General features: G+C 58.7%; 4 protein-coding genes across 25 annotated transcripts in view; 2 read left to right on the top strand and 2 right to left on the bottom strand.

Annotated features, from left to right (window-relative positions):
* Positions 1-2,228, top strand: part of DGKZ (diacylglycerol kinase zeta) — a 50,402-nt gene extending 48,174 nt beyond the window's left edge. For all 11 annotated transcript variants that reach the window (XM_017529314.1, XM_017529313.1, XM_017529315.2 and 8 more), the window contains 5 exons: positions 158-201; positions 675-795; positions 885-918; positions 1,149-1,248; positions 1,511-2,228. In XM_017529314.1, coding sequence (XP_017384803.1) covers positions 158-201; positions 675-795; positions 885-918; positions 1,149-1,248; positions 1,511-1,627 — 416 coding nt within the window. In that variant the 3' untranslated portion in view covers positions 1,628-2,228. The remainder of the gene's footprint in view (positions 1-157; positions 202-674; positions 796-884; positions 919-1,148; positions 1,249-1,510) is intronic.
* Positions 2,229-2,417: 189 nt separating this feature from the next.
* On the top strand, positions 2,418-5,503 carry MDK (midkine). Of its 3 annotated transcripts, none has more exons than XM_017529324.2 (5): positions 2,418-2,827; positions 3,742-3,818; positions 3,979-4,149; positions 4,269-4,430; positions 5,149-5,503. In XM_017529324.2, the coding sequence occupies exons 2-5, from the start codon at positions 3,743-3,745 to the stop codon at positions 5,172-5,174; spliced, it is 435 nt and encodes a 144-aa protein (XP_017384813.1). In that variant the 5' UTR covers positions 2,418-2,827; position 3,742; the 3' UTR covers positions 5,175-5,503. The 3 variants fall into 3 exon arrangements, with proteins under 3 accessions (XP_017384813.1, XP_037594779.1, XP_017384812.1); XM_037738851.1 differs by lacking the exon at positions 2,418-2,827 and adding an exon at positions 2,872-2,964; XM_017529323.2 differs by lacking the exon at positions 2,418-2,827 and adding an exon at positions 3,327-3,442.
* On the bottom strand, positions 5,482-13,786 carry CHRM4 (cholinergic receptor muscarinic 4). 2 transcript variants are annotated; one of them, XM_037738850.1, is made up of 2 exons: positions 13,547-13,786; positions 5,482-8,215 (listed from the first exon to the last, which is right to left on the bottom strand). In XM_037738850.1, the coding sequence occupies exon 2, from the start codon at positions 8,181-8,183 to the stop codon at positions 6,744-6,746; it is 1,440 nt and encodes a 479-aa protein (XP_037594778.1). In that variant the 5' UTR covers positions 8,184-8,215; positions 13,547-13,786; the 3' UTR covers positions 5,482-6,743. The 2 variants fall into 2 exon arrangements, with proteins under 2 accessions (XP_037594778.1, XP_017384810.1); XM_017529321.2 differs by having other exon boundaries at positions 13,635-13,786.
* Positions 13,787-18,335: 4,549 nt separating this feature from the next.
* The window catches only part of AMBRA1 (autophagy and beclin 1 regulator 1), a 180,136-nt gene continuing 171,386 nt past the window's right edge, over positions 18,336-27,085 (bottom strand). For all 9 annotated transcript variants that reach the window (XM_017529301.2, XM_017529302.2, XM_037738848.1 and 6 more), the window contains one exon: positions 18,336-19,886. In XM_017529301.2, coding sequence (XP_017384790.1) covers positions 19,393-19,886 — 494 coding nt within the window. In that variant the 3' untranslated portion in view covers positions 18,336-19,392. The remainder of the gene's footprint in view (positions 19,887-27,085) is intronic.

Raw genomic sequence — 27,085 nt, 5'->3', positions numbered from 1 at the left:
CCTTACATAAACATAACTGTCGAACTCCACGTGGTCACATTCATGTACCAGCCCGGCCCTGGGCACACCTGCCCAGGCAGGCACAGTTCTATACAGTGAGGCACCAACCTCAGCCCAGGCCTCCGACTGCAGAGTAACGGGCAGGTGTTCCATGCAGGTGAAGAGCTGATTGAGGCCGCCAAGAGGAACGACTTCTGTAAGGTACTGCTCCACGGCCTCAGCTCCTTCCCCCAGCAGCCCCTTCGGGCCCCGGGGATCGAGGCCTCTGGGTTGGGCCAAGAGCTGACCTGTTCTGCCATCGTCTGACCCACTGTGGGATCTCCACGGTGATCGTCCCATTCCACCTTGTCCCATGTCTGTCCAGGCCACAATTGGTGGCTCCTAGTAGGGGCTTCCTAGCTCAGTACACCAGTGCCCAGTGCTTAGAAAGGAGCAGGTCAGAGGAACCACTGCTCCAGGGCCTGGTCACCAGTGCTGCCAGGAGCTCATAGCAGGAACTGTGAGAGGCCCCTCTGGTGCTCCAGAGAGACCCACAGAGGCGCCTCGGGAGTAAGATGTGTGAGTGCTCTTGTGTCAGGCATGTGCTGGTTTCCATGGCTGTGGGCCAGCGTGGCAGCTGGGGGCAGCAGGGGTGGCCCCAGGAGCCCCAGCCCTGCCATGCCTCCTGCCCTCAGCTCCAGGAGCTGCACCGAGCTGGAGGCGACCTCATGCACCGAGACGAGCGGAGCCGCACGCTCCTGCACCACGCGGTCAGCACCGGCAGCAAGGAGGTAGTCCGCTACCTGCTGGACCACGGTGAGCCGGGCTGTGGGGCCCAGGGTCTGTGGCCAACCGGGAGGAGGAGGGGCTGCCAGGCCTCTCTGACCACCCCTCCCCTCCTCCAGCACCCCCAGAGATCCTCGATGCTGTGGAGGAAAAGTGAGTATCTGGGCAGTACTGGACCCTGGTCATCCTGGAAACCACCATCTTTCTCCCACCCCTCCTATTTTGTCAGGCCGGAGCCCATAAACTCCTCCTGGCCACATCTGTCATCCCCTGGGCCACCCCTATTGCCCCAGGGCCCCAAACTTCCTACCCTTTGTGATGGCCCTTGGGAGAGAGGGGTCAGAGGACGGGATGGGGTCCACAGCCAGCCCCTCCTCCCCCAGTGGGGAGACCTGTCTGCACCAGGCAGCGGCTCTGGGCCAGCGCACCATCTGCCACTACATTGTGGAGGCCGGGGCCTCGCTCATGAAGACGGACCAGCAGGTGAGCAGACAGGGAGCCCATGCGCGGGCACCAACCAAACCTTTCCAGAGCTCCAAGAAGGGAGCTGGGGCTGGGGGCTGTCCTTGGGAAGACATAGTCCAGACCCTGGGAAACCTGAGCTAGCAGGGGAGGAGCTGGTGGGTGGAGAGGCCTCCCTCCCTGACTAGGCCCCTAGGAGGAAGAGCTCCTGCCTGGTCTCAGCCAGCTCGGGGTGGGCCACAGGCCTCTGGCCCCTGCTGATCACAGCTCCGCCCTCCTCCAGGGTGACACTCCCCGGCAGCGGGCTGAGAAGGCTCAGGACACCGAGCTGGCCGCCTACCTGGAGAACCGGCAGCACTATCAGATGATCCAGAGGGAGGACCAGGAGACGGCTGTGTAGCGGGTTGCCCATGGGCAGCAGGAGGGACAGCGGCCAGGGGACGAGCGCCCTCCTTGTCCAACTTACTGCCACATTCCAGTGGGACGGTTACGGGGGGACCCAGGCCCCAGGGAAGGAGCCCCATGCCGCCCCCTAAAGAGCTGCCCAGACCTAGGGCTGGACTCAGGAGCTGGGGCCTCATCTGACCCCTTGAGGCCCCCGCCGGACACGGAGGCTCACAAGGGACCAGGACACGGCTGGGTTGGACATGCCTTGTGGGGGTTCTGGGGCAGGGCGCTCCCTGGCCGCAGCAGATGCCCTCTGAGGATTGGAGGGTCTGGAGAGGGAGGGAGGCCTTCGGGAAGAGGCTTCCTGGGCCACCTGGTCTTTGGCTGGGCCCCCAGCCCCCGCTCCCGCCACACACCCCCTCCCCTGGGCTTCCTCCCGGAAGCTCAGCGCCTGCTGCATTTGCCCGCCCTGTCCTGCTTGGCACCCGCTCCGGCGACCCTCCCCGCTCCCCCGTCTTTTCAACGCGGACTGTGCGGCCTGGGGGTGGGGGGCGGGAATCTCGGTGACATGTTTACAGCTGGGTGTGACTCAGTAAAGTGGATTTTTCTTTTCTGCTTTTCTTATTTTGCGGGGGAGGTCTTAACAAGCAGCGGGGGCTGCCGGGTTGTCCTCGGGGTGGGGACTGGACGCCGTCGACAGCACCTTCCCTGGGCCCAGGTTCCTGACCTCTGCCCAGCGGCCGAGCTCGTCGGGGCAGGGGCCGGGGGCGGGGCCGATCCCTCCAGCTTCCCGCTTCCCGCGGGGAACAACAATGAAAGTGAAAGAGGGGTGGGGCGGGGGCGAACCCAGGCTCTGTGGCCCATGTGCCCTATGACCTTGAGCAAGCACCTCCCCCAGGCCTCGGGGGCTCTCCTGGTTTGGAGGGACCAGGCGAGGCGATGCCGCAGGCCCGGGGTCAAAGCGGGTGGGCTTTTGCAGCGGCCGCTGTGGCTGGGTCTGGAACTTCTCAGACGGCTCCTGTCAGCGCGAAGTTTCACCAAATCCAGACCTGCGGGCTCCTCCCCCAAGACCCCCACTCGCCGCCCCTCAAGCCTGTGCTCCCGGAAGGGCGGTGGGCGCCCGCACTCGTGGCTTTCTCTGGGGACCCGGGTCCCAGACTCCCCCGGCAGCACAACAGAACGCCTCCCTGCCCACCCACGGAAACGGGCCCAGGTGGGGCCGCGCCCCCTCCCCAGCAGCCAGCGGGGCGCCAGGGCTGAGCCCGCCGTGGGAGGGGAGCGGGCCCGGCGGGTTATACGGGCGCGGGGGTCTGCGTGCCCTGCTCGTCCCCAGCGGAGGCTCCGCGGCCGGCCAGGGAAGTGGCGGCCTGAGAACGGCCAGGGACCTGACGTCTGGCAGGGGACGACCCGGGATGGGGGTCAGTGGGCGGCGGTGCAGGAAGCCCGAGTGGGCCGGGAACGGGTGTGCGCGGGCGGGACGAGGCCTGGGGCTAGGAGACCCCGGCTCGGAAGATGGGTCCGGGAAGGGCCGCCGTCGCAGTGCAGAGGGCACCGGCGGGGCGAGACGAGGCGAGGGCGCGGGGCTGGGTGCAAGGACGCGGGAGCTGAAGCGAGGGGTCGCAGGCGGGAGCGGGGGCGGGGACGCCGTGGTCGGGGGGCGGGGCGGGTCCTTCCCTGGGGGGTGGGGAGAGGGGGCGGGGGCCCATGTGACCGGCTCAGACCGGTTCTGGAGACAAAAGGGGCCGCAGAGGCCGGAGCGGGACAGGCCTGGCGCGGGAGGGAACGAAGTAACGCAAGCAGCGAGCGAGCGAGCGCACGGCCGCCCCAGGTCCGCCCGGCCGCGGCCGATCTGAGGGCTGGGGGCTGAGGGCTGGGGGCTGGGGGTTGGGGACGGGGGGGTGGTGTCCGAGCTGCGTCCTGGGCTCGATGCGTCCCCCGGGAGTCGCCTCCCGGCGGTGCGTCCGGGCCAACGGCGAGGGGCCGGCCCCAAGTCCTCCCACAGCCGCCACCTTAGTAGCCCGACTGGAGGCCTGGAAAGTGGGGCACGCGGGGGTGGGAGGGCCCTGCACGCGGTCCCCGATGGGGAAAGGGACGGGACAGGGACTCTGACTCGCGCTCTCCCCCCAGGATGCAGCACCGAGGCTTCCTCCTCCTCTCTCTCCTTGCTCTGTTGGCGCTCACCTCCGCGGTGGCCAAAAAGAAAGGTGATGAGGGATGATCGAAGGCGGGCTGGGGACGGGCAGGCGAGGCTCCACCACCTCCGGGCTGGGCCCCCCGGGTTCCCAGCCTGGAACCCCAGGAGGGCGGCCCCCGAGGGAGTCTCCCCGTGCACCGGTCCTGAACTCTGTTCCCCGCGCGTTGTAGACAAGGTGAAGAAGGACGGCCCGGGGATAGAGTGCGCGGAGGAGTGGGCCTGGGGGCCCTGCACCCCCAGCAGCAAGGATTGCGGCGTGGGTTTTCGCGAGGGCAGCTGCGGGGCCCAGACCCAGCGCATCCGGTGCAGGATTCCCTGCAACTGGAAGAAGGAGTTTGGAGGTGAGGCGGGGCGCAGGCGAAGGGCAGGAGAGGGGGGCACAGCCTCGCCGAAGGCGGGGCAGACTCGTAGAGGGAGGCCGCGGGCTGCGCAGCGCTGACCCAGGCCGCTCTCCCGCCAGCCGACTGCAAATACAAGTTTGAGAACTGGGGTGCGTGTGATGGGGGCACTGGCACCAAAGTCCGCCAGGGCACACTGAAGAAGGCGCGCTACAATGCCCAGTGCCAGGAGACCATCCGCGTGACCAAGCCCTGCACCCCCAAGACCAAAGCCAAGGCCAAAGGTCAGTGAGAGGAGAAGGGGGTGGGGCTGTCGCAGAGGGGTGCTCCCCCTGCCCCGCGCCTGTGAGGAGACTTCCAGGTTAAACCTTAAGTTTTGAGTCCTGGTCAGTGGCTTCCTGACATCGCCTCACTCGACTATCCCGCCTGGAAAAGTCTAGAGATGGGCAGTACAAGAGGGCCCGCAGGTGGTGCTGGGGACATAAATCCTCCCTGGCCCAATTAGGGACCAACTCAAACTACTCCATTGGAGCATCTGGATTAGGACCCAGAGAAAGTGCCCTGGAACGGCTGGCCTTTGTCAGCTCTCCAGCCACGGGCAGCATTCGGTCAGTTCTGCCCTTTCCAGTGTAGGGAGGAGGTTGGGGGGACCCTGGGCCTCTCTTAGCTTACTCCTGACTCAGCCCAGCGAGGCCGGCAGGGCAGGGGTGAATCTGCCCGCCTCTCAGGTGAGGAGGCTGAGGCTGTCCAGGGCTGCTGTGACCAGGACCGGGCCTAGGAACTTGAAGCTTTTCTGATCCCAAGTGGAAATAGGAAGCTGGGGGTGTCTGATGTCCACATCACAATGGCTGCCCCATCCCCTACTTCCGGGTCAGCTGATCGGAAACCACTAGGGGGCAGAATCTCCCCCTTCCCTGATGCCGCGTGTTTGTGGAGCGGGCGGTCTGCAGTGGGTCGCCCTAAACGCTGATATGGTATTAATATTTCTTTCTTGTTTTACAGCCAAGAAAGGGAAGGGAAAGGACTAGAGGCCAAGCCTGGATGCTGAGGAGCCCCTTGTGTTACCTGGGGACTGGCCCACGCCCTTCCTTTCCCTGGCCTGAGATATGACCCGCCAGTGCCTTCTGTCTGCTTGTTAGCTTTAATCAATCATGCCCTGCCTTGTCCCTTTCACTCCCCAGCCCCACCCCTAAGTGCCCAAAGTGAGGAGGGACAAGGGATTCTGGGAAGCCTGAGCCTTCCCCAGAGCAATGTGAGCCCCAGAGCCCACTTTGTTCTTCCCCACGATTCCATTACTAAGAAACACATTAAATAAACTGAATTTTTCCCCCAATAAAAGCTTTTCTTTTTTAATATATAAAAGCCCCATCCCAAGGAATTTGCTGTGGAAATGTGTCTGGGGAGGGGAAGCTGGGGAGAAAGACCAGGCTGCAGGGACTGGTGGATTTCAGGTGGTTGGAGGCCTGGTGGTGGGTGCTCCCCAGAGCTCATGGAAAAAGAACCATTTCAAAAATTTCTTCCAGGGCCCCTGAAAGGGTGCCCCCCCCCCATCAAATCCCCTAAGCCTTTCAGTCCTCATCTCTCCCAGGGACCAGGGCTGGGAAAGGGAACCTGGCTGACTCACCGGAACCACCACACCCATCTCAACCTCGCCCAGTCAAAGGTCAATCAGGAAGGTTCTACCCATGGGGGGCAGTAGGTGTGGGGGTTGAGTGCCTACCTCATTGCCCACCCCCACCGTCACAGAAACCCGAGGTCGACCCCTTTCCTCTTGCCTGTGTGACCCAGGCCTCCTTCACCTTCCAGAGGCCAGAGGGTGAGAGGTTTAAAGAGAGCAGATGGGAACGCTGCCCACCACAGCCTCACCCTGACTTGGTGTGTGACCTGGGACAGCCTTCCAAGGCTGGGGCGGCAGGGGGCTGTCTTCCGAATAAGTGGACCACCCTCGGCTCAGCCTGGGATTGCAGGAAGCCAGACCTCAGTTCCTGAGAGAGAACCCCTGACCTCCCCGCTGCCCCATCTTACTGTGACAAGGGCAGTGCTGCTGGGGCTGGGGGGACCTGGCCTCCATCATGCCCACCCAGAACCTGGCTACGCAGCTGCAGCCAGAGATTTCTGCCCCTGGAGTGGGATTAGGGGAGAGGGGACTGAGCCTACATGCGGGGTGCAGGGGGGCAGAAAGCACCGATTACAGCAGAATGGGGGACCCCACCCCTCCATGCCCTTCCCAAGCCTCCTTCCAAGCACTGGCCCCTTTGTTCCTCCCGAGGGGGCCCTGGACCTCAGCCCCCTCCAGATGTCCATTCTTCCAGCTCTGCTGATGGTTGGTCACAGTGGGGCAGGTGCCCACCCAGGCCAGTGCCAAGGCCACAGAGGTGGGCCAGGCAGCCCCAGTTCAGCAGACACTCCCTGGGGTGAGCCTCCTCAGCCTGAGCAGAGATCTGATCTCTGAATACAGCCAGAGCCTCTTCTGAACTTCCTCTTCAGCAAACGCGAACACGGAATGGTGCCTGCAACTCTTCCCCACAGCAGGTGAGCCGTGTGGGCCCCCAGCACACACACGCAACCCCAGCACCTCCTAGAGCACTCCTGCCTGCCTACCTGGCAGTGCCGATATTCCGATACTGGCACAACAGCAGGTGCCGGAAGGTCTTTTTAAAGGTGGCATTGCAGAGAGCATAGCAGGCGGGGTTGATGGTGCTGTTGACGTAGCAGAGCCAGTAGCCGATGGACCACACCGTGTCAGGGATGCAGCTCTGGCAGAAGGTGTTCACCAGGACCATGACGTTGTAGGGTGTCCAGGTGAGGATGAAGGCTAGCAGAATGGCAAAGATGGTCCGTGTCACCTTGCGCTCCCGGGCCGCCATCTGCCGCTTCTTGCGCACCTGGTTGCGAGCGATGCTGGCGAACTTGCGGGCCACGTTGGCCGCGGGACGCATGCCGGCCGGCGTGGCAGGCACAATCTCGATGGCTGTCACGCACTCATTGCCCGTCTGCTTCGTCACAATCTGGATCTTGGACCATTTGGAGGCTGGGTTGAGGGCCCGAGGCTGCAGGGGAGGGGCGGGCATGGCAGGCGTGGTGGCCTCTGTGGTGGACAGCTCTGTGGCTGGGCGTTCCTTGGTGTTCTGTGTGGCACTGCCTGAGCTGGACTCATTGGAAGTGTCCTTGTCAGCCACGGGGCGTGGCGGTGGTGGCAGCGCCGGTGGGGGGGCCTCCTCCAGCTTGCCGTTGTGCAGGTCCTCCCGGGCGGCCTCCCCGGGCGGGGGCTTCTTGACGCTCTGCTTCATCAGCGGGCTCTTGAGGAAGGCCAGCGTCTTGGCTTTCTTCTCCTTCGGGCCTTCGGGCCGGTGCTTGTGGACCCGGCTGCGACTGGCTAGGGAGATGTGGATGTACAGCACCGTCATGATGACCACAGGCAGGTAGAAGGCAGCGATGGCTGTGCCGAAGGTCACTGCCGGGTTGGACAGGAACTGGATGAAGCATTGGTTGTCGGGCACCGTCCGCTTGCCCACCACAAACTGCCAGAACAAGATGGCAGGCGCCCAGAGCACGAAGGACAGGACCCAGGCGGCAGCAATCATGAGGCCTGCCATCTTGGTGGTGCGCCGGGCGGGGTAGGTGAGGGGCTTGGTGACGCAGAAGTAGCGGTCAAAGCTGATGATGAGAAGGTTCATGACGGAGGCATTGCTCACCACGTAGTCTAGGGCCAGCCACAGGTCGCAGACCACGGCGCCCAGGGGCCAGTAGCCCTTGATGATGTACACGGTGTAGAGGTTCATGGAGAAGGCGCCGATGATGAGGTCGGCACACGCCAGGCTGAAGAGGAAGTAGTTGTTGACTGTCTGCAGCTGCCTGTTGACCTTGATGGACAGCATCACCAGGATGTTGCCCACGACAGTCACCAGGCTCAGGGAGCCTGTCACCGTAGCGATGAAGACCATTTCCACCGTCTCATAGCGGTTGTGGGTTGACGACGTAACCAGGCGCACGGACTGATTGCCCGAGCTGGCATTGACGGGTGTGAAGTTGGCCATGCTGGTTAGCAGGGAAGGGGGGTAGCCCGTGTCTGGGGAGGAAGGGGAGAGAAAAGCGTGAATTGCAGAAGAGGATGGTGGGGTGGGGAGGTTGTGCACAGGTACACTGGCATCAAAGGGACAGAGGGACATTCTCTGGCAGACCTTAAGAGAACTCTGTCCTGCCATCCCTCATTTGTCCTTTCATTCAACATTAATTGAGCACCCACTATGTGCCAAGCACTGTTCAGGGTGCTGTGGCTACAGAAGTGAATAAGACACACATGGCCCCTGCCTCATGGGGGGAGACATGCAAACACGTGAACTACAAAAAAAGCTCTAGAAAGAAAATAAGGCAGGTGATGGGAGAGTGAGTCAGAAGGCAGGACGGGCACGACTCCGTGCTGGGTGATCAGGGAAGGCCTCACCCACCGGGTCATCTGGGTGATGAGGAGGCAGCCACAGGAGCTGCAGAGAGTGGCCCCACCAAGGGCAGTGGCCACAGTGCAGGCCCAGAGGCAGCGCGAGGCTTAGACAGAGGCCGGTGTCAGGGGAGCCCAGGGAAGCAAGAGGAGGAGGAGAGTGGTCCCAGAGGTCCCCCAGCATGTGGGCTCTGGAGAGACATGTTCCTTCATCCATTTACCCCTTGGTCATTTCTTAACACCTGCTCTCTAACCCCTGCAGAAGGCACTGAGACAAAGGCAATAACAGGGGTATCTATGGGCACCCAACACTGACACTGACGGCCTACTAAGTGTCAGACACCTTTGACACTTAAAACAAAAAAGCGGGGGGCGGCATGGTGGCTCACACCTGTAATCACAGCACTTTGGGAGGCTGAGGCAGGCAGGCAGATCACAAGGTCAGGAGATAAAGACCATCTTGGCTAACACAGTGAAACCCTGTCTCTACCAAAAAAAAAAAAAAAAATTAGCTGGGCATGGTGGCACATGCACATGTCTGTGGTCCCATCTACTTGGGAGGCTGAGGCAGGAGAATTGCTTGAACCCAAGAGGCGGAGGTTGCAGTGAGCCGAGATCCTGCCACTGCACTCCAGCCTGAGCAACAGAGCAAGGCTCCATCTCAAAAAAGGAAAAAAAAAATTGCTTATACCCATTACTGGAGGTAACAGAAAAAAAAAGGGGGAGAAAGTGTCTATTTATTTATTTATTTATTTGTAGAGACAGGGTCTTGCTATGTTGTCCAGGCTGGTCTAGAACTCCCGATCAAGCCATCCTCCCACCTCCTGAGTAGCTGGAATTCCAGGCGCCACCATGTCTGGCAACAATTTTTATAGTGTTAATTCATTTCATCCTCACAACAAACCTATGAGGTAGATACCATTGTATTTTTTTCTTGACTACTTACAGATGGGGAAACTGAGGCACAGAGATGTTAAAAGCCTGACTGAGGTTTCACAGCTTCTTGGTCATGTTGCATCGTGTTGCTGGTAGGGATGCGTGCGGGCAGGGGTGGAGAGAGGAAGGCGTTCTGGTAACTGAGAGCTCTGGCTACGGAGGCCAAAGAGCTCAGAAGGCAGAAGGTTGTGCAGGGACCAGAGGTGGTGCATGGAGCTGGGCACCCCGAGAGGAGGAGAGTCCCTGCAGAAGGGGCTTCGGGAGGTAACTGCCACTGTCGCATCCCCTTCCTGGAGCCCTCAGCTCCAGCCACAAGGCAGGCAGCTGGGAGGGGGCAGTGCAGGGGTCACTAGGGGCTATCAGAGACCCCTGAAGCCCAACTGGGGACCAGTGAGGTGAACGGATTGTCCCAGAGGGAAGAGCAGGGCTGCCACAGCCTCCCTTCCCTCCGAAGCCCACTCCGCACACCAGCAGTGCCCTAGCTGGAGTCCCCACTGCAGGCCCTTCCCTGAGCCTGCCCTCCCTCCCACAGGCTCCTCTTAGCTCTCCTCCCCCTCTTCCTCTTCCCTCCATGTGAGGGAGGCCCACGCCAGCTCCGAGTGCCAGGGCAGCCGCTCAGCCCAGCCTCCTTCACACCCGCCAACACACACACCGCTCCACAGACGCACGCGGGCCCATCACAGCCACGCCAGCCCAGCAGGCATGGTCGGATACGCAGTTCTGTGCGTCTGTGTGTGAGAGGAAGAGAGGGCGCGGCAGCCCGCTGTGGAGGAAGGAGCACTAACCCCTAGCCTGCGCTCCGGCTGTGTGTCCTGAGACAAGCCACCTCGCCTTCCTGTGCCTCTTTCTCATTTGCAGAAGACAGGATCCTGTCCTGGGAGATCCTGCCCAGCAGCTATAGGGATCAGCACCTAAACTTGATCTTCATACATAAACACGAAAATTCACTGCCGGCTGGGGCCAAGGGCCAAGGTAACCGCCCAAGTCTGGCCCCAGCCCTCCTACTCCACCATGGCAGATACAGACCCAGCCTCCTTGCCTGACAGTTCAAGTTCTGTTCTAAATCCTTGTAGGAGGAGAGGCTGAGTGCAGGTATTGTCACCCCCAAGGTCACACAACGAGTCAAGGACAAAGACCAGATACTGCCCTCTCTTGGGGCTCCTGACAACCCCATTCAGCTCCGAGAGCCTCTGAAATAGCAGCTCAGGTGTCCCTCTCTGAGCTGTCCCCTCCAGCGCCAGGAGGCTGCCCTCCCCCTAGCATTCACAAGCTGGAAGGGAGAGGGCAGGCAGGGGCAATCAGTCAGCCAGCCCCAAGGAAACTCACTTTAGCCTCCCAGGGCAGAATACAGGCCAGCAGGATGATAACAAACGGGCTGGAGGTGCAGAATGTGAAAACATAATAGCTCTTGTTTATTGAGTGTTAACTATGCGTCAGGAACCCCTCTGAGCTTTTAATATAGATTATCTGGTTTAATCCTTACAGCAGCCTGAAAAGGCAGGTATCATTAGTCTCCTCATCTTACAGATGTAAATATCCTCTTATAGATGAGGATAATGTTAATCAACTGGCCCCAACTCACCGGGTTTGGAAGTAAGGGTAGGGGCAGGAGAAGAACCCGGGAACCTCCTTCTTAAGTCCAAGGTACTACTGCTCAGAGTTGACCTCCTGCCTCCGCTCCCCTCCCCACCGGAAAACCACACAACTGAGGTACTGTTCAGGAGAGGCTTGGGTAGGGTCCCCTCGCATTCCTGCTGGCTTCTCGACTTAGCTTTCCCAGAAGACAAGCGATGTCTTGTCTTCTCCCAGATCCTGGCGGCTGGGTTGAGCCGGGACCACAGTATGGCCGGTGGTTAAGTCCTGCTCTTGGCCTGCGTGAGGGAGCTGCCAGGTGCTGACGGGGCGAGGCTCAGGGTCTCCCCGACTCAGCCCCGCCCCAGCCGTCGTCTTTTTGGACACCTCGGGGTCACCCGCAGACATTCCCACCGCAGGCCCCTCTGGCGCGTTTCCCTGGAATCCAGATGCGCCTGGGATCTGGTGAGCGAGCCGCCGCCGCCGCAGGGGCTGTGCGCACCGCTAGATGGCAGTGTCGGTCGCTGGTGCCCGCTCAGGACCCAGACCGTGCGGCCGCCGTTCGCCACTGCCCCCAACTCCAATTCGATTGCGAACCCAGAGGAGCCCCCAGGCAGAGCTTCCCAGGGAAGGGACGTGGGGTCCCCTCGCCAGGCCCTTCGGGACGCCGCCCCGGAGCTGCCGTCCGCTCCGCGCGGGGTTCTCGGGTGGGAAAGTTGAGGGCGCCCGGATTCCACCCGGCACCCGGCGAGGAACGTGTGGGCGGGAGCGCGAGTGCGAGTTCTGTTTGTGTGTGCCTACGGGGGAGCGCGAGTAGACGCTAGTAGCTGTCTGCATGTGCGTGTGTGTGCGCACGGCCACGCCTGGATACCAGTGCGCCCGTGAGAGCGCGTGAGCATGCCGCGCCGTGTGGACACGTGCATGTGCACGCGTGTGCGTGCCTAGGGTGCTGTGGCCGGGAGGATGCACACGGTTCGGGTGCCTTTACACCTGTGGGCTTGCATGCACACGCAAATGCAGGGCCGACAGTGGGTGACCGGTCACATTCCAAACGCCCCTGCCGGGAGACTCCGCCAGACCTTAGCTGTCCGCCTGAGCGCGGAGAGGGTCGGGCCAGGAGCCTGCATCCAGATTGCGCCTGTCCTGTGGATGGATAAGTGTCGTGTGGACAGGACAAGGAGGCCAGACTACACTAAGGGCTGCGACGGGCCACCTAACTTTGGGGAGGCCGTCTTAGCCCAGTGCCCAGAGGTGTCCAAGTCCTCAAAGATGTGGCAGAGAGTCCCAGCCTCTGACATCTGTCGAGGGGTCGCTGAGACACTCGCCCAACCCGGCCTTAAGGGACATCAGGCAGGCTCAGCTTTGAGAGCCCCTAAGAGGCGTTATCGCCAAAAGACGCCCAGTCTTGCGGCGAGAGGGCACCGGCAGTGCACCCACCCACAAGGCAGAGGCCCAGACAGAGCTCGGGTCAGGCGAGTGCAAGACTCTTGTCCCCCGCTCCTCACCCTGCACCCTACCCCAGAGGCACTGTCTAGCCCCCGCGACCAAAGTGGGCAGCCAGTTTCTCACGCTAGGGTCGGGCGGGCCTCGAGGGCCGGGTTTTCCTGGGCCATCTGGAGGCTCCTCCACGTCTCTGCCATGGTCGAAGGAGCCCTGGCTCTCCGGTGCCCCGCCCTCCCTCCAACCCCCTAGGACGCAGTTCCTGCAGCCTCTGGGCGTGGGCACTGTGCTTTCCCAAGTCCTCGACCCCCTCTTCCCCGGGAGAGACCGGAGTGGGTGCTCCGGGCGTCCATGGGGTGGTTTGGGGCGTAGGTCTTCGGTTCTTGGGCATTCACTCCATTGCTCTGGGAAGGCTGTGGCCCCTGGAGCGGTAGAGGAGACTCCGGAGTTCAAGGGAGGGAGAGGCGAAGATTTGGCACCGACATTGTGCCCAACACTTCCGTTGCGGGGCCGGGGTGGGGGGGACTGGAGCTGGAAGACCCCGGGTCGGAGGCTGGGCAGCAGCGGGGGGTAGTCCCGGAGTGGGGGAGGGGTACCGGGGAGGGCTGGGGTGTTTTCCGTCGGGGCTCAAGGTCGTAGAAGGAAGACTCCAGGGACCGGAGTGGGCTGGCGGCGCGGGGGCAAGGGGGCAAAGGGAGAAGGAGGGCGGGGAGACGGCGGGAAAAGGGCTCTTTGGGGCTTCAGCGCCCGGCGCCCCACAGAGCCGCCAGTGGGAGGGTTGGAGTACCGAGTCCCACCCCCGACGGCTGCCCCTGGCTTCGTAGGGTCTGTGGGCGGGCACTCTCCCGCCTCCGACATCCTGGATGCCCACCCCTTCCCACGGGCGCACCTGGAGAAGCCTCCGAGAGACCCCGGCCTTGCTTCCAGCGGGGTCCCCCAGCCCCGGCCCTCTGCAGCTCCCGGCACCTCGCTCGCCCCGGAGGGGTTCTGGCGCCCAGTCCCAGTCGAACCCACCTCTGGGGAGCCTCAGAGCGTCCCGGGGACCTGCTTCCTGCTCTTCCCGGCGAGCCCCCCGCCCCCGCGCCGCCGCGGAGCCACTTACCCGCCGCCTCTGCCCCGCTCCCCTCGCGCCAGACAGACGGCGGGACGGACGCGCGGCCCCGCGGGCCAGCGGGGCGGGCGGCCGGGCCGAGGGCCGGGGGCGGGGACGGGGTGTCGAGGGGCGGCCCCTGCTCCGCCCGCAGCTCCCGGCGCTGTGGCTCCGACTCGCGCTCACGCTCGCACTTTTCCCCGAGCCGCGTGATGTCACGAGGAAGCAGCCAATCGTGGCGGGGCCGCGCCGCCCGCCCCGGGCCGGTCACCCGGCGGCGACGCGCGGGGGTCACCACCCGGGGCGTCGGAGACCCCGGCGGTCCGTGCCCCTCCCGGAGGCCGGCCAGCAGCTCCCTGCCGGGGTACCGAGGGCGCCGCTCACGGCCGGCGGCGAAGGGGAGCAGGGGGCGCTGCCCTCCGGGGGGTGGGGTGTCCGCGTTGTCATGGGGACGCGGCGCCCCCTCGCGGGCTGGGGAGGGAGCTGGCAGCAGGTCCGGCCGCGCTCCCGCCTCCACCCTGACCGCACTCCCGGGACCCTGAGCTATTTTCGCGCCTCTATGGACCTCAGCGCCCTGCGCGGCCCCGCTCGCGGTTTGGCCGCGAGGCGCCGGAGTCTGACCCCAGCGGGAGGCTGCGAGTGGGTGGGGCGGGCTGCGCCGCCAGGGCTCCGTCGGGGCCGAGGGCCGGGAGCTCCAGCCGCGCAGCTGTGTGCCGGCCCGGCAGCCCGCGAGGAGGGGCGCCGTCGGGGCCTGGGGAAGCGCAGGAGCGGGTGGACAGGCGAGGGTCGGCCGGGAAGGAAGGAGCCCACCGCGGACCACTCGCCCGCACCCGCTCGGGTCCCTGCTCGGCGCTCCAGGCCGGGGAAGGGGCGCGCCCCCGCTCTCCCAGCCCCGGGATGCGACGCGCCGCCCGTCCAGCCGCAGCCTGGACCGCGAGTTCACCGCAGCCTGTGAGGGACAGCCAGTTGCCCAAGGTCACCAGGGCCGGAGCGCGGGACAAGACCCCGGAGAGCGGGCGGCCAGTCTCAGAGGTCTCTGGGAACCCGCACGGGCCGGAGCCTCAGGACGCCGGGCCTCGCCCCAGCCGGGCCGACAGCGGGGCGGCTTCAGCACCTCGGAGAGCTCCCGGCGCTCGGGCCCGGCGGCCTCTCGGGTCTGATCCTGCTCCGGCGCTCGGCTCCCTCCGAGAGCGCCCTTCTGAGCGCCCGTCAGGGTCGGACGCACCCCACCGCTTCCAGGACCGAGGCCTGTAACCCAAAAGCTCATTGCAAACATTTGATTAACCTTAAGAAGTCTGGTTTCTTCTTTTCGGGGAAACAACTCGAGACCCTCCCTCGAGGGCCAGAGGTGGTGGTTGTGGGGGGGCGATTGCGGGGGCGGCCGTGGAGAAGAGGCAGGAGCCTCTTGGCAAAGAAAGGGAGGGAACCCGAGCAGAAGTCGGCGCTGCGGGGCTGTCAGTGTGGGGTTCTCCACTCTGAACCCGGAAGTGGAGGTCGGGTCCCCAGAGCTCCCGAGTGCGAGGGCTGGGGTTGGTAGGAGTTGAGAACTTCAGGGCTGGGGTTGGTTGGTTGGAGTAGGAAGCCATCTTCTGTTGTTACAAGAATGATCGGATCTCTCAGGACCTCATAACTGGGGATGAAAGAAGCACTACTGTTCTTGCCCCACTTCACAAATAAGGAAAGTTGGTTTATAAGACCCTAAGACTGCAGTCCTGCACCTGTTCCACTTTGCCCTCCCAGGGCCCAAAAGAGTGTGGTACTCCTTGGAGGAGGTGAGGGTTGTGGAGGAGGAAGGCAGATCCTTAAAACAGTCAGATGAGAAAACAAGCAAGGCCAAGGATGGGAGGCTGCAGATACCAGACATGCCTCCAGCTACTAACCCCAGCTCTTCCAGAAGCTGGCAGGCACAGTCACTTTAATTTCTCCACAATCCCTGCTGTGAAGGGGCTTTTGACCTCCTGCAATCTCCCAAACACAAGAACCCACTGTGGAACCCTGGAGAGCCGAGCTGGGAACAAGGGGACCTGATGGTTTCTCTGCTCTGCCTTTGATGCCACTAGGTTAACAGACAAGTAACAGAATTTCTATGAACCTATTCCCTCATCTCCAAAAGGGACTGCCCCTATCTTTGCCCTGCTGACGCCACAACCTTGTGATGTTTGAGGGGCCTGCAAAGATTTTACCACCAGAGAGGCTCTGTCATTGGGCAAGGGCTTTCTAAGGAAAGGAGTTGGTATGGGGACAGGAAGGTGTTGACAAGGGCCTCCAATGGGGTTGGGGGAGGATGGCTGGCACCATCCAGAGACAGCAGAGGCAAGGCCAGACAGCTCTAAATTTGGACCACCTCAGCTGGGTGGTGGCTTATGCCCATAATCCCAGCACTTTGGGAGGCCGAGGCTGGCAGATCACTTGAGGTCAGGAGTTTGAGACCAGCCTGGCCAACAAGGTGACACCCTGCCTCTAATAAAAATACAAAATTAGCTGTGTGTGGTGGCACACATCTGTAATCCCAGCTGCTCAGGAGGCTGAGGCACGAGAATCGCTTGAACTTAGGAGGCAGAGGTTGCAGTGAGCCGAGATTGTGCCACTGCACTCCAGCCTGGGCAACAGAGTGAGACTCCATGTCAAAACAAACAGAAAACAAAAATTTTGGATCACCTCATCCCTAGGGGCCTCCTCATACCCTTTTCCCCAAAGCAACAGAAAAAGTCAGGGTCCCATTTTTTCTCCTACACCTCATCTTCCTTCTGTAGAAATGACAGTGGCTGGCTGTGTGCCCAGGAATCATACACGACCTGGTTCAAACCCTGGCTCTGCCAGTTAATTGTGTGCTTTGGGAGTAGGGATAACAGCAGTAACGGCCTCGGAACCTTTTTTGAGTGGTTTACATTAAACAAATTAACAGGACCCACTATCGGACCAAGGAATTCTTCCTCCTACGGGCAGTGGGGAAAGGATGTGGGGCAGTGGGCTCCCTTCTCTTTCCAGCCTTCAATGTTTAGCTCAAATCCCACTTTAAAAAAAAAGAGAGACAGGGTTTCACTTTATTGCCCAGGCTGGACTTGGACTCCTATGCTCAAGTGATCCTCCTGGCTCAGCCTCCCAAGTAGTTTAGGACTACAGGTGCCTAAATCCCACCTGTGAAAAGGAGGCCTGCCCTAACCACTTGTGTGCTCTCTGGGCTTGAATGATTCCAGAGCACAGAGCTAGAAGTAACTTTGAGGTTGTGTAGTACAAGCCCTGCATCCTAACAAGGGAAAGTGAAGCCCAGAAAAGGCAAGCGGCTTGCCCAAAGTCACACAGCTAAGTGATGTGTCTTACAGTCCAGAGTCCACTGTTACACGTAATTTTCTAGAAAGTGAGTCTTGCCATGGTTTTGTATTTCATTCTTTGAGTTGGAGTTTTGCTCGTTGCCCAGGCTGGAGTGCAGTGGCATGATTTCGGCTCACTGCCACCTCCGCCTCCTGGGTTCAAGCGATTCTCCTGCCTCGGCCTCCTGAGTAGCTGGGATTACAGCATGTGCCACCACACCCAGCTAATTTTTGTATTTTTAGTAGAGACAAGGTTCCTCCACGTTGGTCAGGCTGGTCTCAAACTCCCAACCTTGGGTGATCCGACCACCTTGGCCTTCCAAAGTGCTGGGATTACAGGCATGAGCCACTGCACCTGGCTGATGGTTTTGTATTTCTTGCGGATTTATCTTTTGGTTTTTGTCTCTTTTGGAGCAGAATCTGAAATTCTGTGGCCAGAATTGGCATCAAGGACAGATTTGGTTGCACACACACACACACACAAAATACTCAAAAGTACATGCTGCTAGCAAAAAGCCCTAGTGTTGCTTGGATTTTCTTTTATGGCTCTTGAAGAGTTGGGACAAATATCCTTGTCCCACTTGAGACAGAGTCTCGCTCTGTTGCCCAGGCTAGAATGCAGTGGCGTGGTCTCCCCTCATTGCAACCTCTGCCTCCGGGGTTCAAGCGGTTCTTGTGCCTCAGCCTCTCCAGTAGCTAGGATTACAGGTACCTGCCACCACGCCCGGCTAATTTTTTGTATTTTTAGTAGAGATAGGGTTTTCACCATGTTGGCCAGGCTGGTCTCAAACTCCTGACCTCAAGTGATCCACCCATCTTGGCCTCCCAAGGTGCTGAGATTACAGGTGTGAGACATTGCACCCGGCCAGCTGGAAGCTTTCAAGCAGCCAAAGCCCGTAAACAGAGCTGGCCTTTCGGCCACTGGAGGGAAGACACAGTCAAGAGAGACCTGAGCAGCTAGCCATTGACACCTTGCCTGTAGACAGGACCAAGCCCCTCCACCTACCTGGCAGGCTGGACACCTGCTGTGTGCACTTTTCCAGGACTGGAGGGGATCCAGCTTTCTGGCCAGTTACATCACTTCAGGACTGTAGTCCTGGGTGGAAACCTATTAGGATGAACAGCCTTCGATCATTCCTACATGCCCACCTGCCACTGGAGAGTGGTCCCAGTCTGTAGCAGGCCCCCGGGAAGCAGGAAGTGGTGGTGTGAAGTGGTATGAAGCAGAGGTGGCAGCCCTCACCTGACCAGCTCTGGTGAAGGGGTCAGATGGGTCCACTGCACCCCACTGGCACCAGAAACAGTGCCGGGGGAACTGGGCCTGACTCAGTTCAGTACCCCTCGTTTCCCAATCCCCACCCCTCCCCCAGCCTCCGTGGAAATAAATGAGAGAGGAGCCTGGTGAGGGGCATGTCATCATTTTAATGATGTGATCTTTGGTGTTTCCCTCATTAGCTGTAGACCATCCCCTCTTCTCCCAACACAATGCTTCTATGATGAGTTACAGACAGAAAGAAAATCACATTTTCATACTAAAAACAAAATGATCAGAGCCTTGATTTCGCCACTAGAAACTACACGTACAGTTAAGAGTCCACATGCAACACCGTAAGTCACAGACTGAGACCTCACATTCTGACCTGGCGTCTCCTCCCCTCCCCCAGCCTTGGGCTAGCTTTGGCCTAGGCTCAGGTAATACTGATACCCACAGGCGCTGCTCTGAGGGTCTTGGGGGGAGGAGGAGACTGGTGGACAAGCCCTGGGGGCCGGCCAGCCTACACCCCCGACTCCTGAGTGAGGACCTGCCCACTGTCCCTTGACTCCATCCTGTATCAGGCAAGCAGGCCGCCCCCTTACTCCACAGTAGTCCCCTATTGGTAAATTCCGGAAGTCCCTGTCCTCAGGAATCTGGGAGCCTGGCCCGACCCCTGTTGGTTTCAGTGGGGTAAGACGACGAAGAGAGGCTGAAGCTCTGGAAGGCTCAGAGTTGGAGGTGGTTTCTCTGGGCCAGGCCACTCCTCCTGTTTCTGGGCTTCTGGTGGCCCTGCCCACCCAACAGGTGGACAGGGCAAAGCTGCCCCACGGGCCTCTGCTCAGGATGACTGGCCCAGATCTGGAAGACTGTTCACGCTCTGGAGGCTCTCTGTCCAGGGTTGAGTCCCCTGAGCCCATGTTACTAGGAGAAAGTGGGGTGCCTGGCAGAGATACCCACTTGCTCCTCCATTCACATTAAGCCCACAGTGTGGCTCTCCTGGGCTCCAGATCCTGGAAGGTTCTAATTCCCTGAGGCAGGCCTTGCCCATTCGACTGCCTCATGCCCACTGACCTCCTCTCCACCCCGACCCTCCTCCTGTTCCCTGACGCAGTCAGCAGCTCTTCCGCATGTCCAGTTCCCAGTCAGCTGTGAGGTCTGGTTTCTGCTTGGCGGTTGGAGGGGAGGCACCAGTGCAATGCTTTCTCTACCTGTTCCGTGGTTCTCCCCTGGGGCCTGCAGAGTCCCCCCTGCTGCTGCCCCCATCCGGAAGGTGGTTGTTATTGGTCAAGTCGCAGTGGAGGGTCGGTCCCTCAGCGCTGGGAAGGGAAACAGGAATAGGGACAGGGGAGGAAAAGGGCAGGGTTGGCTGGGTTGGCTCCCGCCCAGGGGTACCAGGCTGGTCCCAGGAAGCTGTCCGGGGGCTTAGGCCCCGCTCTGCTAGTTGCCTGGGCTCTGGAAGCAGTCCCCGAGAGGTGGAGGGCTGGGGTGAGGAGGTGCGGGCGACGCCAGGTTCAGTGCCCGTCTGAGAGCTTCGGTGAATGCGGTGGCTGACAATGATGTTGTTGCCAAAGCCGCCCATGGAGGCCATGGTGGTGCTCTGCTCCCGCTGCACCACGGCCGTCATGCCGCCCTCCGCCATCAGCCTCTGGATCCTGCTGAGCGCATCTTCTCCACTGGCACCATACTCTGAGCCCTCACCTGGCAGGTACAAAGCAGAAGAGAGCAAATTGGCTGCTGGTCTGGGGCTCTGAGGCAGGCGGCAGTCACTGGTACCAGCTGGGGGATTCTTGACTAAATGCAGAATAGAGAAAGACTCGCTCTAACACTGTGAAAACCAATCTGAGTCTTAAAAAAGCTAGACAAAACTCCCCAAATGATCACAATCTGTACTTCTGTTTTACTGGTGAGGAAACTGAGGCCTAGGATGGCCAGCTAAGAGGTAGCACTGGCCCAGAAGGCAGGAAGTTGGCTTCACTGAGTTCTCAGTACCAGTGGAAGCTTAGCATGCAAGGAGGCAGGTTTAGACAGCTGGCTTTGTCTGTCCCTGTTGTGGAAACTCAGCAGACCTAAGGCTGGGCTGGGGTATGCCACTCTTCCTCTGGAAAGAGAGTAGGTACCCTATGGGTGTGGCCCAAAGGGAAACAGTCTGCTCTGCTTCATTACAACACTGTCTTCCTTCAGTGTAGTTCTGGGTTACCTCTTCAAAGCCCCTGAGGAAGCTGAGAGATTTTATTTTGTTTTGTTTTGACATAGCCTTACTCTGTTGCCCAGACTGGAGTGCAGTGGCGCTAATCTCGGCTCACTGCAACCTCTGCCTCTGGGGTTCAAGAGATTTTCATGCCTCAGCCTCCCAAGTAGCTGGGATTACAACATGTGCCACCACACCCAGCCTAATTTTTATACTTTTAGTAGAGATGGGGTTTCCTCCTGTTGGCCAGGCTGGTCTCGAACTCCTGACCTCAGGTGATCCACCTGCCTTGGCCACCCAAAGTGCTAGACTTAACAGGAGTAAGTCACCACACCTGGCCATATTTATTTATTTTTTTAAAACAGAGTTTCACTGTTGTTGCCTAGGCTGGAGTGCAATGGCACGATCTTGGCTCACTGCAACCTCCACCTCCCAGGTTCAAGCCATTCTCCCACCTCAGCCTCCTGAGTAGCTGAGATTACAGGTGCCTGCCACCACTGCAGACGGAGTTTCGCCATGTTAGCTAGGGAGTCTTGAACTCCTGACCTCAAGTGATCCGCCCACCTCAGCCCCCTAAAGTGCTGGGATTACAGGTGTGAGCCACCACATCCAGCTTTCATTTGTTTTTTTGCTTTTTGAGACGGAGTTTTGCTCTTGTCACCCAGGCTGGCTCACTGCAACTTCTGCCTCCCGGGTTCAAGTGATTCTCCTGCCTCAGCCTCCCAAGTAGCTGGGATTAGAGGCATGTGCCACCACACCCAGCTAATTTTTCTGTTTTTGTTTTTTTGAGAGGGAGTCTCACGCTGTCGCCCAGGCTGGAGTGCAGTGGTGCCATCTCGGCTAACTGCAACCTCCACCTCCTGGGTTCAAGCAATTTTCCTGCCTCAGCCTCCCGAGCAGCTAGGATTATAGGTGCCCACCACATCTGGCTAATTTTTTGTATTTTTAGTAGAGAAGGGGTTCCACCATGTTGGCCAGGCTGCTTGATCCTCCCACATCTAGGCTTCTCAAAGTGCTGGGATCACAGGCACGAGCCACTGCACCTGGCCAGAAGTTGAGAGTTTTAGCTGTTCCCTGGAAGGGCTGTTTCCTTCTCTTCTTTCCCTTTACCCACTAGTCTTCACAAACTATTGCCCAGCTACTGTTCTCCTGGGCTCAATGCCTGATGCCATATTTCCCTCGAGAGAGGCAGCTGACCAGCACAGGCCCCAAGCTTCAACCCGCAGGCCTGGGGAGGGAGAGAAGGATCTGTCTCCTGCCCCCTCTCCAGAAAGGCCTGAGCATTCCCTTGTGTGGGAACAGAAAAGACTAAGGCTCAAATCTCAGCTCTGTCACTTACTTGCTGGGTGACCTTGAGAAAGTCCCTAGCATCTACCTTGCACAGTGCTGGAGAGAGAAAAGGAGCACACATCCCAAGCACTTGGACAATAGTGCCTGCTGGGATTAGCTTGGGGTCTGCAGCAGTGGAGCTCTGTCCCTGAGGAACCACCCCTCCAGCCTTCTGCTCAGCTCTTGGTAGGGTGAAAACCAGACCAAGTCCATGAGCAACTATGATAAAGGCTCCCAGACTGCGAGGGATGGCCCCACTGAACTGCCAATTTGTCTCTATCAGCTACTTGCTGGCCTGTTTGGGATTTTGCAGTTTTGGGGCTTTTGAGTTTTCTTTCCTTCTGGGGTACTTCCCACCAGCCATTTTTACGAGACTTTCTTTGCTCCCCTAACCCCATCCGGTCCTTCTCACTGCCTGCCTCATTAGAGTTGGATTTCCAGGCCGGCCAGTTTCATAGCTTAGTGAGATCTCTCACCCATCTTGTTAGTGCTTGGCAGCCTCATGCTACTAGTTCTTTCTACAGGTCTTTTCTTCCCTCCGCTTTTTTTTTTTTTTTTTTTTTTGAGACCAGGTCTCGCTGTGTCACCTATACTGGAATGCAGTGGTACAAACATGGCTCACTGCAGCTTCAGCCTCTCGGGTGCAAGCTCTCCACCCACCTCAGCCTCCTGAGTATTTGGGACTACAGGCATGCACCACCACACCTGTCTCATTGTTTGTACTTTTTGTAGAGACAGGGTTTCGCCATGTTGCTCAGGCTGGTCTTGAACTCCTGGGATCAAGCAATCCTCCCGCCTTGGCCTCTCAAAGTGCTGGGATTCCATGCACGAGGAGCTGCACCCAGCCCGTCTCAGACGATCTTCCTCAGCATTATGTCCTGCTCTTGCTTTTCGCAACGTCCCCTGATAAACCCTGCCCTCCACCCCTCAAGGTGGCCACCCTTCCCCACTTCCTCCTGGAATGCTTGGTTCCAGCTCCCAGGGCAGAAGAAGAGAAAACCTGAAGGGCTCTAAGAGTACTGGGTCACCCCCATCTTCTCTCAGTGGAAAAAGTCTTCTAACAGTGGGGCAGAGGGTAAGAGGAAAAAGGTCAACCTACAGCCTCAGTAACCCTGGGAGCCAACGGGCTGCCTGGAGAGGCCCCCCGGGGCCCTCCCTGTGCTCATTGTGGCACCACTGCTTTCTATGAACTCTGTGCACTGAAGCCGTCCCAACAGTCTGGGCCGTGCTGTGGCTGGCCTGCAGCCTGCTGGCATTGGAGTGCACTGTGCCAGTCTCTGTGCCTGGTGAACTCCCTGCTCTTTTTTCTTTTTTTTCCAGACAGAGTCTCACTTTTGTTGCCTGCCAAGGCTGGAGTGCAGTGGTCCAATCTTAGCTCACTGCAACCTCTACTTCCTGGGTTCAAGCAATTCTCCTGCCTCAGCCTCCCAAGTAGCTGGAATTACAGGTGCCTATCACAACACTTGGCTAATTTTTGTGTGTGTGTGTGTGTGTGTGTATTTTTAGTAGAGATGGGGTTTCACCATGCTGGCCAGACTGGTCTTGAACTCCTGACCTCAGGTGATCCACCCGCCTTGGCCTCCTAAAGTGCTGGGATTACAAGCATGAGCCACCATGCCCAGCTAGCTTTTTTTCTTTCTTTTTTCTTTTCTTTTTTTTTGAGATAGAGTCTCACTCTGTCACCCAGGCTGTAGTGCAATGGCAGGATCTCAGCTCACTGCAACCTCTACCTCCCAGGTTCAAGTGATTCTCCTGCCTCAGCCTCCTGAGTAGCTGGAACTACAGGTGTGTATCACCATGCCTGGCTAGTTTTTGTATTTTTAGTAGAGACAGGGTTACACCAAGCTGGCCAGGCTCATCTCAAACTCCTGACCTCATGATCCACCTGTCCTGGCCTCCCAAAGTGCTGGGATTATAGGTATGAGCCACTGTGCCCGGCTCAGCTCTTTTCAAGTAGCTCACTAGGGGCAGAACAGGCTGCCTTGGGGCCCTAAGGAAGCTGCTGCAGCCAAGCCCCCAGTGAGCCCCAGATGGGCTTTCCCAGGCTCTGGGGGAGGCCCTGCTGCTGGCGCTAAGTCTGAGCCCACTGCTTGCTTGTCTGTGGCTTGTCTGTGGCCTGGCCACCCCATGGCTGTGGCTGTGTCCTAACTGGGCTTCCAGTCTCCTCCCCGTCCATCCAGTCTCCACACTGCTGCTATTACCATCCTAATTAAGCTCTGATGAACTGAGCTCTGGTTAAGTCTGCACCCTGTTCAAAACCCAGCAGCTGCAAAAGCCCTCACAGTAGTCAAAACTCCTTAGCTTGACATTTGAGGGCTCTGTGGCCAGGCCCTTACCACATTCCAGACCTTCCTGTCCTGCCCCCCACCTTCCTGCAGGTACCCAGCAGCCCTGCTCCCTGCCCACACAGATGGGCGTACACTGTGTACACTGTGCCATGTTCTTGACCTGTCTCCTCTGTCCCCCCTGGTCCCCAAGCTGGAAGGAGCTGCTTGTTCTCTGGGGCCTCACAGTGCTTCACACCTCCCATGGCTGTGGCATCTCTCTTCTGGCCTGTAAGTTCCTGAAGGTCTTGGATTCAGTTGTATTCACTTTTGAGTCAAGTCTGACACATGGGTTTACATTGGGTGTGTATTTGTCAAATACATGTATAGATGAATAAAAGGGCTCCCAGGCTCCTCACAGGGGCTCCAGACTTAAGGATACTTGGAAAACTGGTTGTAACCGCCCATTGCAGAAGCAGCATTTATATGTCTAGTTCCTCTCTGGACTTGCTCTTTGAGGGAAGAAACACAACGGCTTCATCTCAATGTAATTGAGTACCCTTGAATTCCTCGTGCCTAATACAATACCAGACACAAACTTAAGTGCTCAAAAAAGAATGAATGGAAGATTTTAAAATGTACATATGAATGGTTCCCCAGGGCTGGGTGTGGACAGCTTCAGCCTACAGAACTGTGAGCTTTGCTTCCCTCCTGGGAACTCTAAGCCAACGCTAAGAGCAACCAAGGGCAGCCGGCACATTCTTCAAGAGAAAAAACACCAGGGCTAGAGGGAAATAGCATTCATGGTCAGGGATTCAGGCACAGTGGCAGACAGGGGGTTAATTCTGCGGTCTCCATCTCTGTTGCAAAGCATCTGTTTTTGTCTTTGAAAATAGGAAATTGATTTAGAGTTCACATGAGGTCTCTTCCTTGGCAAGTCCTAAGGTGCACTCTAGAAGCAGAGGCCAGGGTAAGATCAACAAGTTCCCATCATGCCCTGTAAGTATATTCTGGGGGTTTCACTGCCAGAGCAGCAGAAGGGGGAACCGAGGCTCAGAGAGTCACAGGAGGAGCTGCCCTTCCTGACCTCTGGGAGTACTGGTCTTCCAGCCCCTCCCTCTTCACATTTGCTTTTTCCTGGCCCAGGGCCCAATGCTACTGCTGCTGGTCTACCTACCATCTTCCTCAGACAAAACAGAGGCTCAGATGACCTTTGCTATGGGTCAGAGGCACATCCATGGTGCTCCCAAACAGTGCAGCACAGTCATGCTCAGAGGCAGGGCCTTACTCAGCTCAACTCATTCATTCCACGCTTGCCCCGAATGCCCACTGCAAGCTAGGCAAGCACTGTATCAGTGCTGGAAGCCAATGGTGAGCCCAGGAAATGCTTCCCTCCCTTTCAGAGCTACCCTCTTGGCCAGCAGGGTAGGAAAACTTGCTATAGGGTCAAATTCTGGGACAGGTCAAACTCTTCTTAAAACTGAACATGCAAAAAGGCCAATGCGTGCAAATACCCAGGACTCTTCCTGGAAGGCATGGAAAGATATGGAGGATCACTGGAGCCCAGGAGTTAAGAGACCAGCCTGGGCAACATGGTGTAACCCCGTCTCTACAACAAACAAACAAAACAAAATTAGCCAGGTGGTGGTGTATGCCAGGAGGCTGAGGTGAGAGGATCCCTTGAACCCAGGAGGTCGAGGCTGCAGTGAGCTGTGTTCCTGTCACTGTACTCCAGCCTGGATGGAAAAACAAGATCTTGTCTCAAAAAAGAAAAATAAAATAAAATAAAAACAAAACAAATCTTGGTGCCTGTAGCGGGTGTGAGTGCAGGTGGGATCAACTTTCTAGCCCAGCCCTGAACTCCCTGAGCAGGGTTTCACTATCAATGTTCTTGCAGCTCTGGTTTTGTCAATACAGAACCTGCCTGCCTCTGCATGGGGAAATCTGGGCCCCAAGGGAGCCCTGATCCCTGGGCTCCCCTGCGGAGTCTGACAGCAGAGTAGTGGTGAGTGCCTCAGAACAAGGCTCCTTATCCTAGGAGGGACAAGGCTGGATGCTGACACCTATTAATCAAGTGCCCATACCCTTCAACCCACACCTCCCCTGCCCTGACTGCTTTCTGAAAAGGGCATGGTGTGTGGAAGAGCTGGGAGTGCAGGGTCTAGGCAGAGCACGCAGGGATGCAGGCAGGCAAAAGCAGCCAGCTGCCCGGCCTCACTCTGCCTGCTGCTCTGGCTGACCTTAGCTGGGACCATCCCCTACCACCCACTCTAACTTACAGGAGGGGGGGGACAGTGGGGCAAAGAACCAGGTCCTGCCTCCTAAAACCAGGAAAAAGTGCTCGTTCCCTCTGCCCCCATGCCCCAAAAAGAAGAAAAGGAACTTATAATCGACTAAAAGTCGGAAATGGGCTGCATGCCAACCAAGAAAAAAGCAGAGAATTCTCTGGGAGGTGAAGCACCAGCGGACATACTTCTGAAGGTGGCACCTCCTGCTCCCAGAGCCTGGCACATCAGCTTCAGGCTGAAGGCCTCGCTCCCAGCCCAGTCCCAGTAACCTGTCCTCCCCTTCATCCATCCTCAGTTTTCAACATGCACCAGACATGCCATGAGCACAAACTAGTGGTCCTTTCTGCAGAGTGACATGTCTTTGAACTTGGGGCCATTGCATGTGCTGAGATATGTCTCCAGGAATGCTTCCCCACCACCCTATTTCACCTGACTCCTATTCATCCTTGAACACTAGGCTCAGGGCCACCTCCTCCAGGAGCCTCCCCTAAACCTCACAGGCTGGGCACAGCCCCTCCTCCTCTGTGCTCCAGAGGTCCTCATCAAACCAAAGCAATGCTCGGTTTAGGCGCCCATCTTCCTCTCTAAACTGCAAGCTCCCCAGGGAAAGACAGAGTGGCCTATTTGTCTTCACAGCCCAAGTGGCTGACACATGGTTAAAACTCGGTGAAATCAAACCAGAAAGGGATGCCTGGCTGGGTGTAATGCTTCATGCCTGTAATTCCAGCACTCTGGGAGGCCAAGAAGGAAGCTTCCTTGAAGCCAGGAGTTCAAGATCAGCCTGTGCAACATGGTGAGACCCTGCCTCTATTAAAAAAAAAAAAAAAT

This window comes from Cebus imitator, unplaced genomic scaffold, assembly GCF_001604975.1.
Source record: "Cebus imitator isolate Cc_AM_T3 unplaced genomic scaffold, Cebus_imitator-1.0 Scaffold58, whole genome shotgun sequence".
Lineage (NCBI taxonomy): Eukaryota > Metazoa > Chordata > Mammalia > Primates > Cebidae > Cebus > Cebus imitator.
This window is presented reverse-complemented; position numbering and strand designations above follow the sequence as displayed.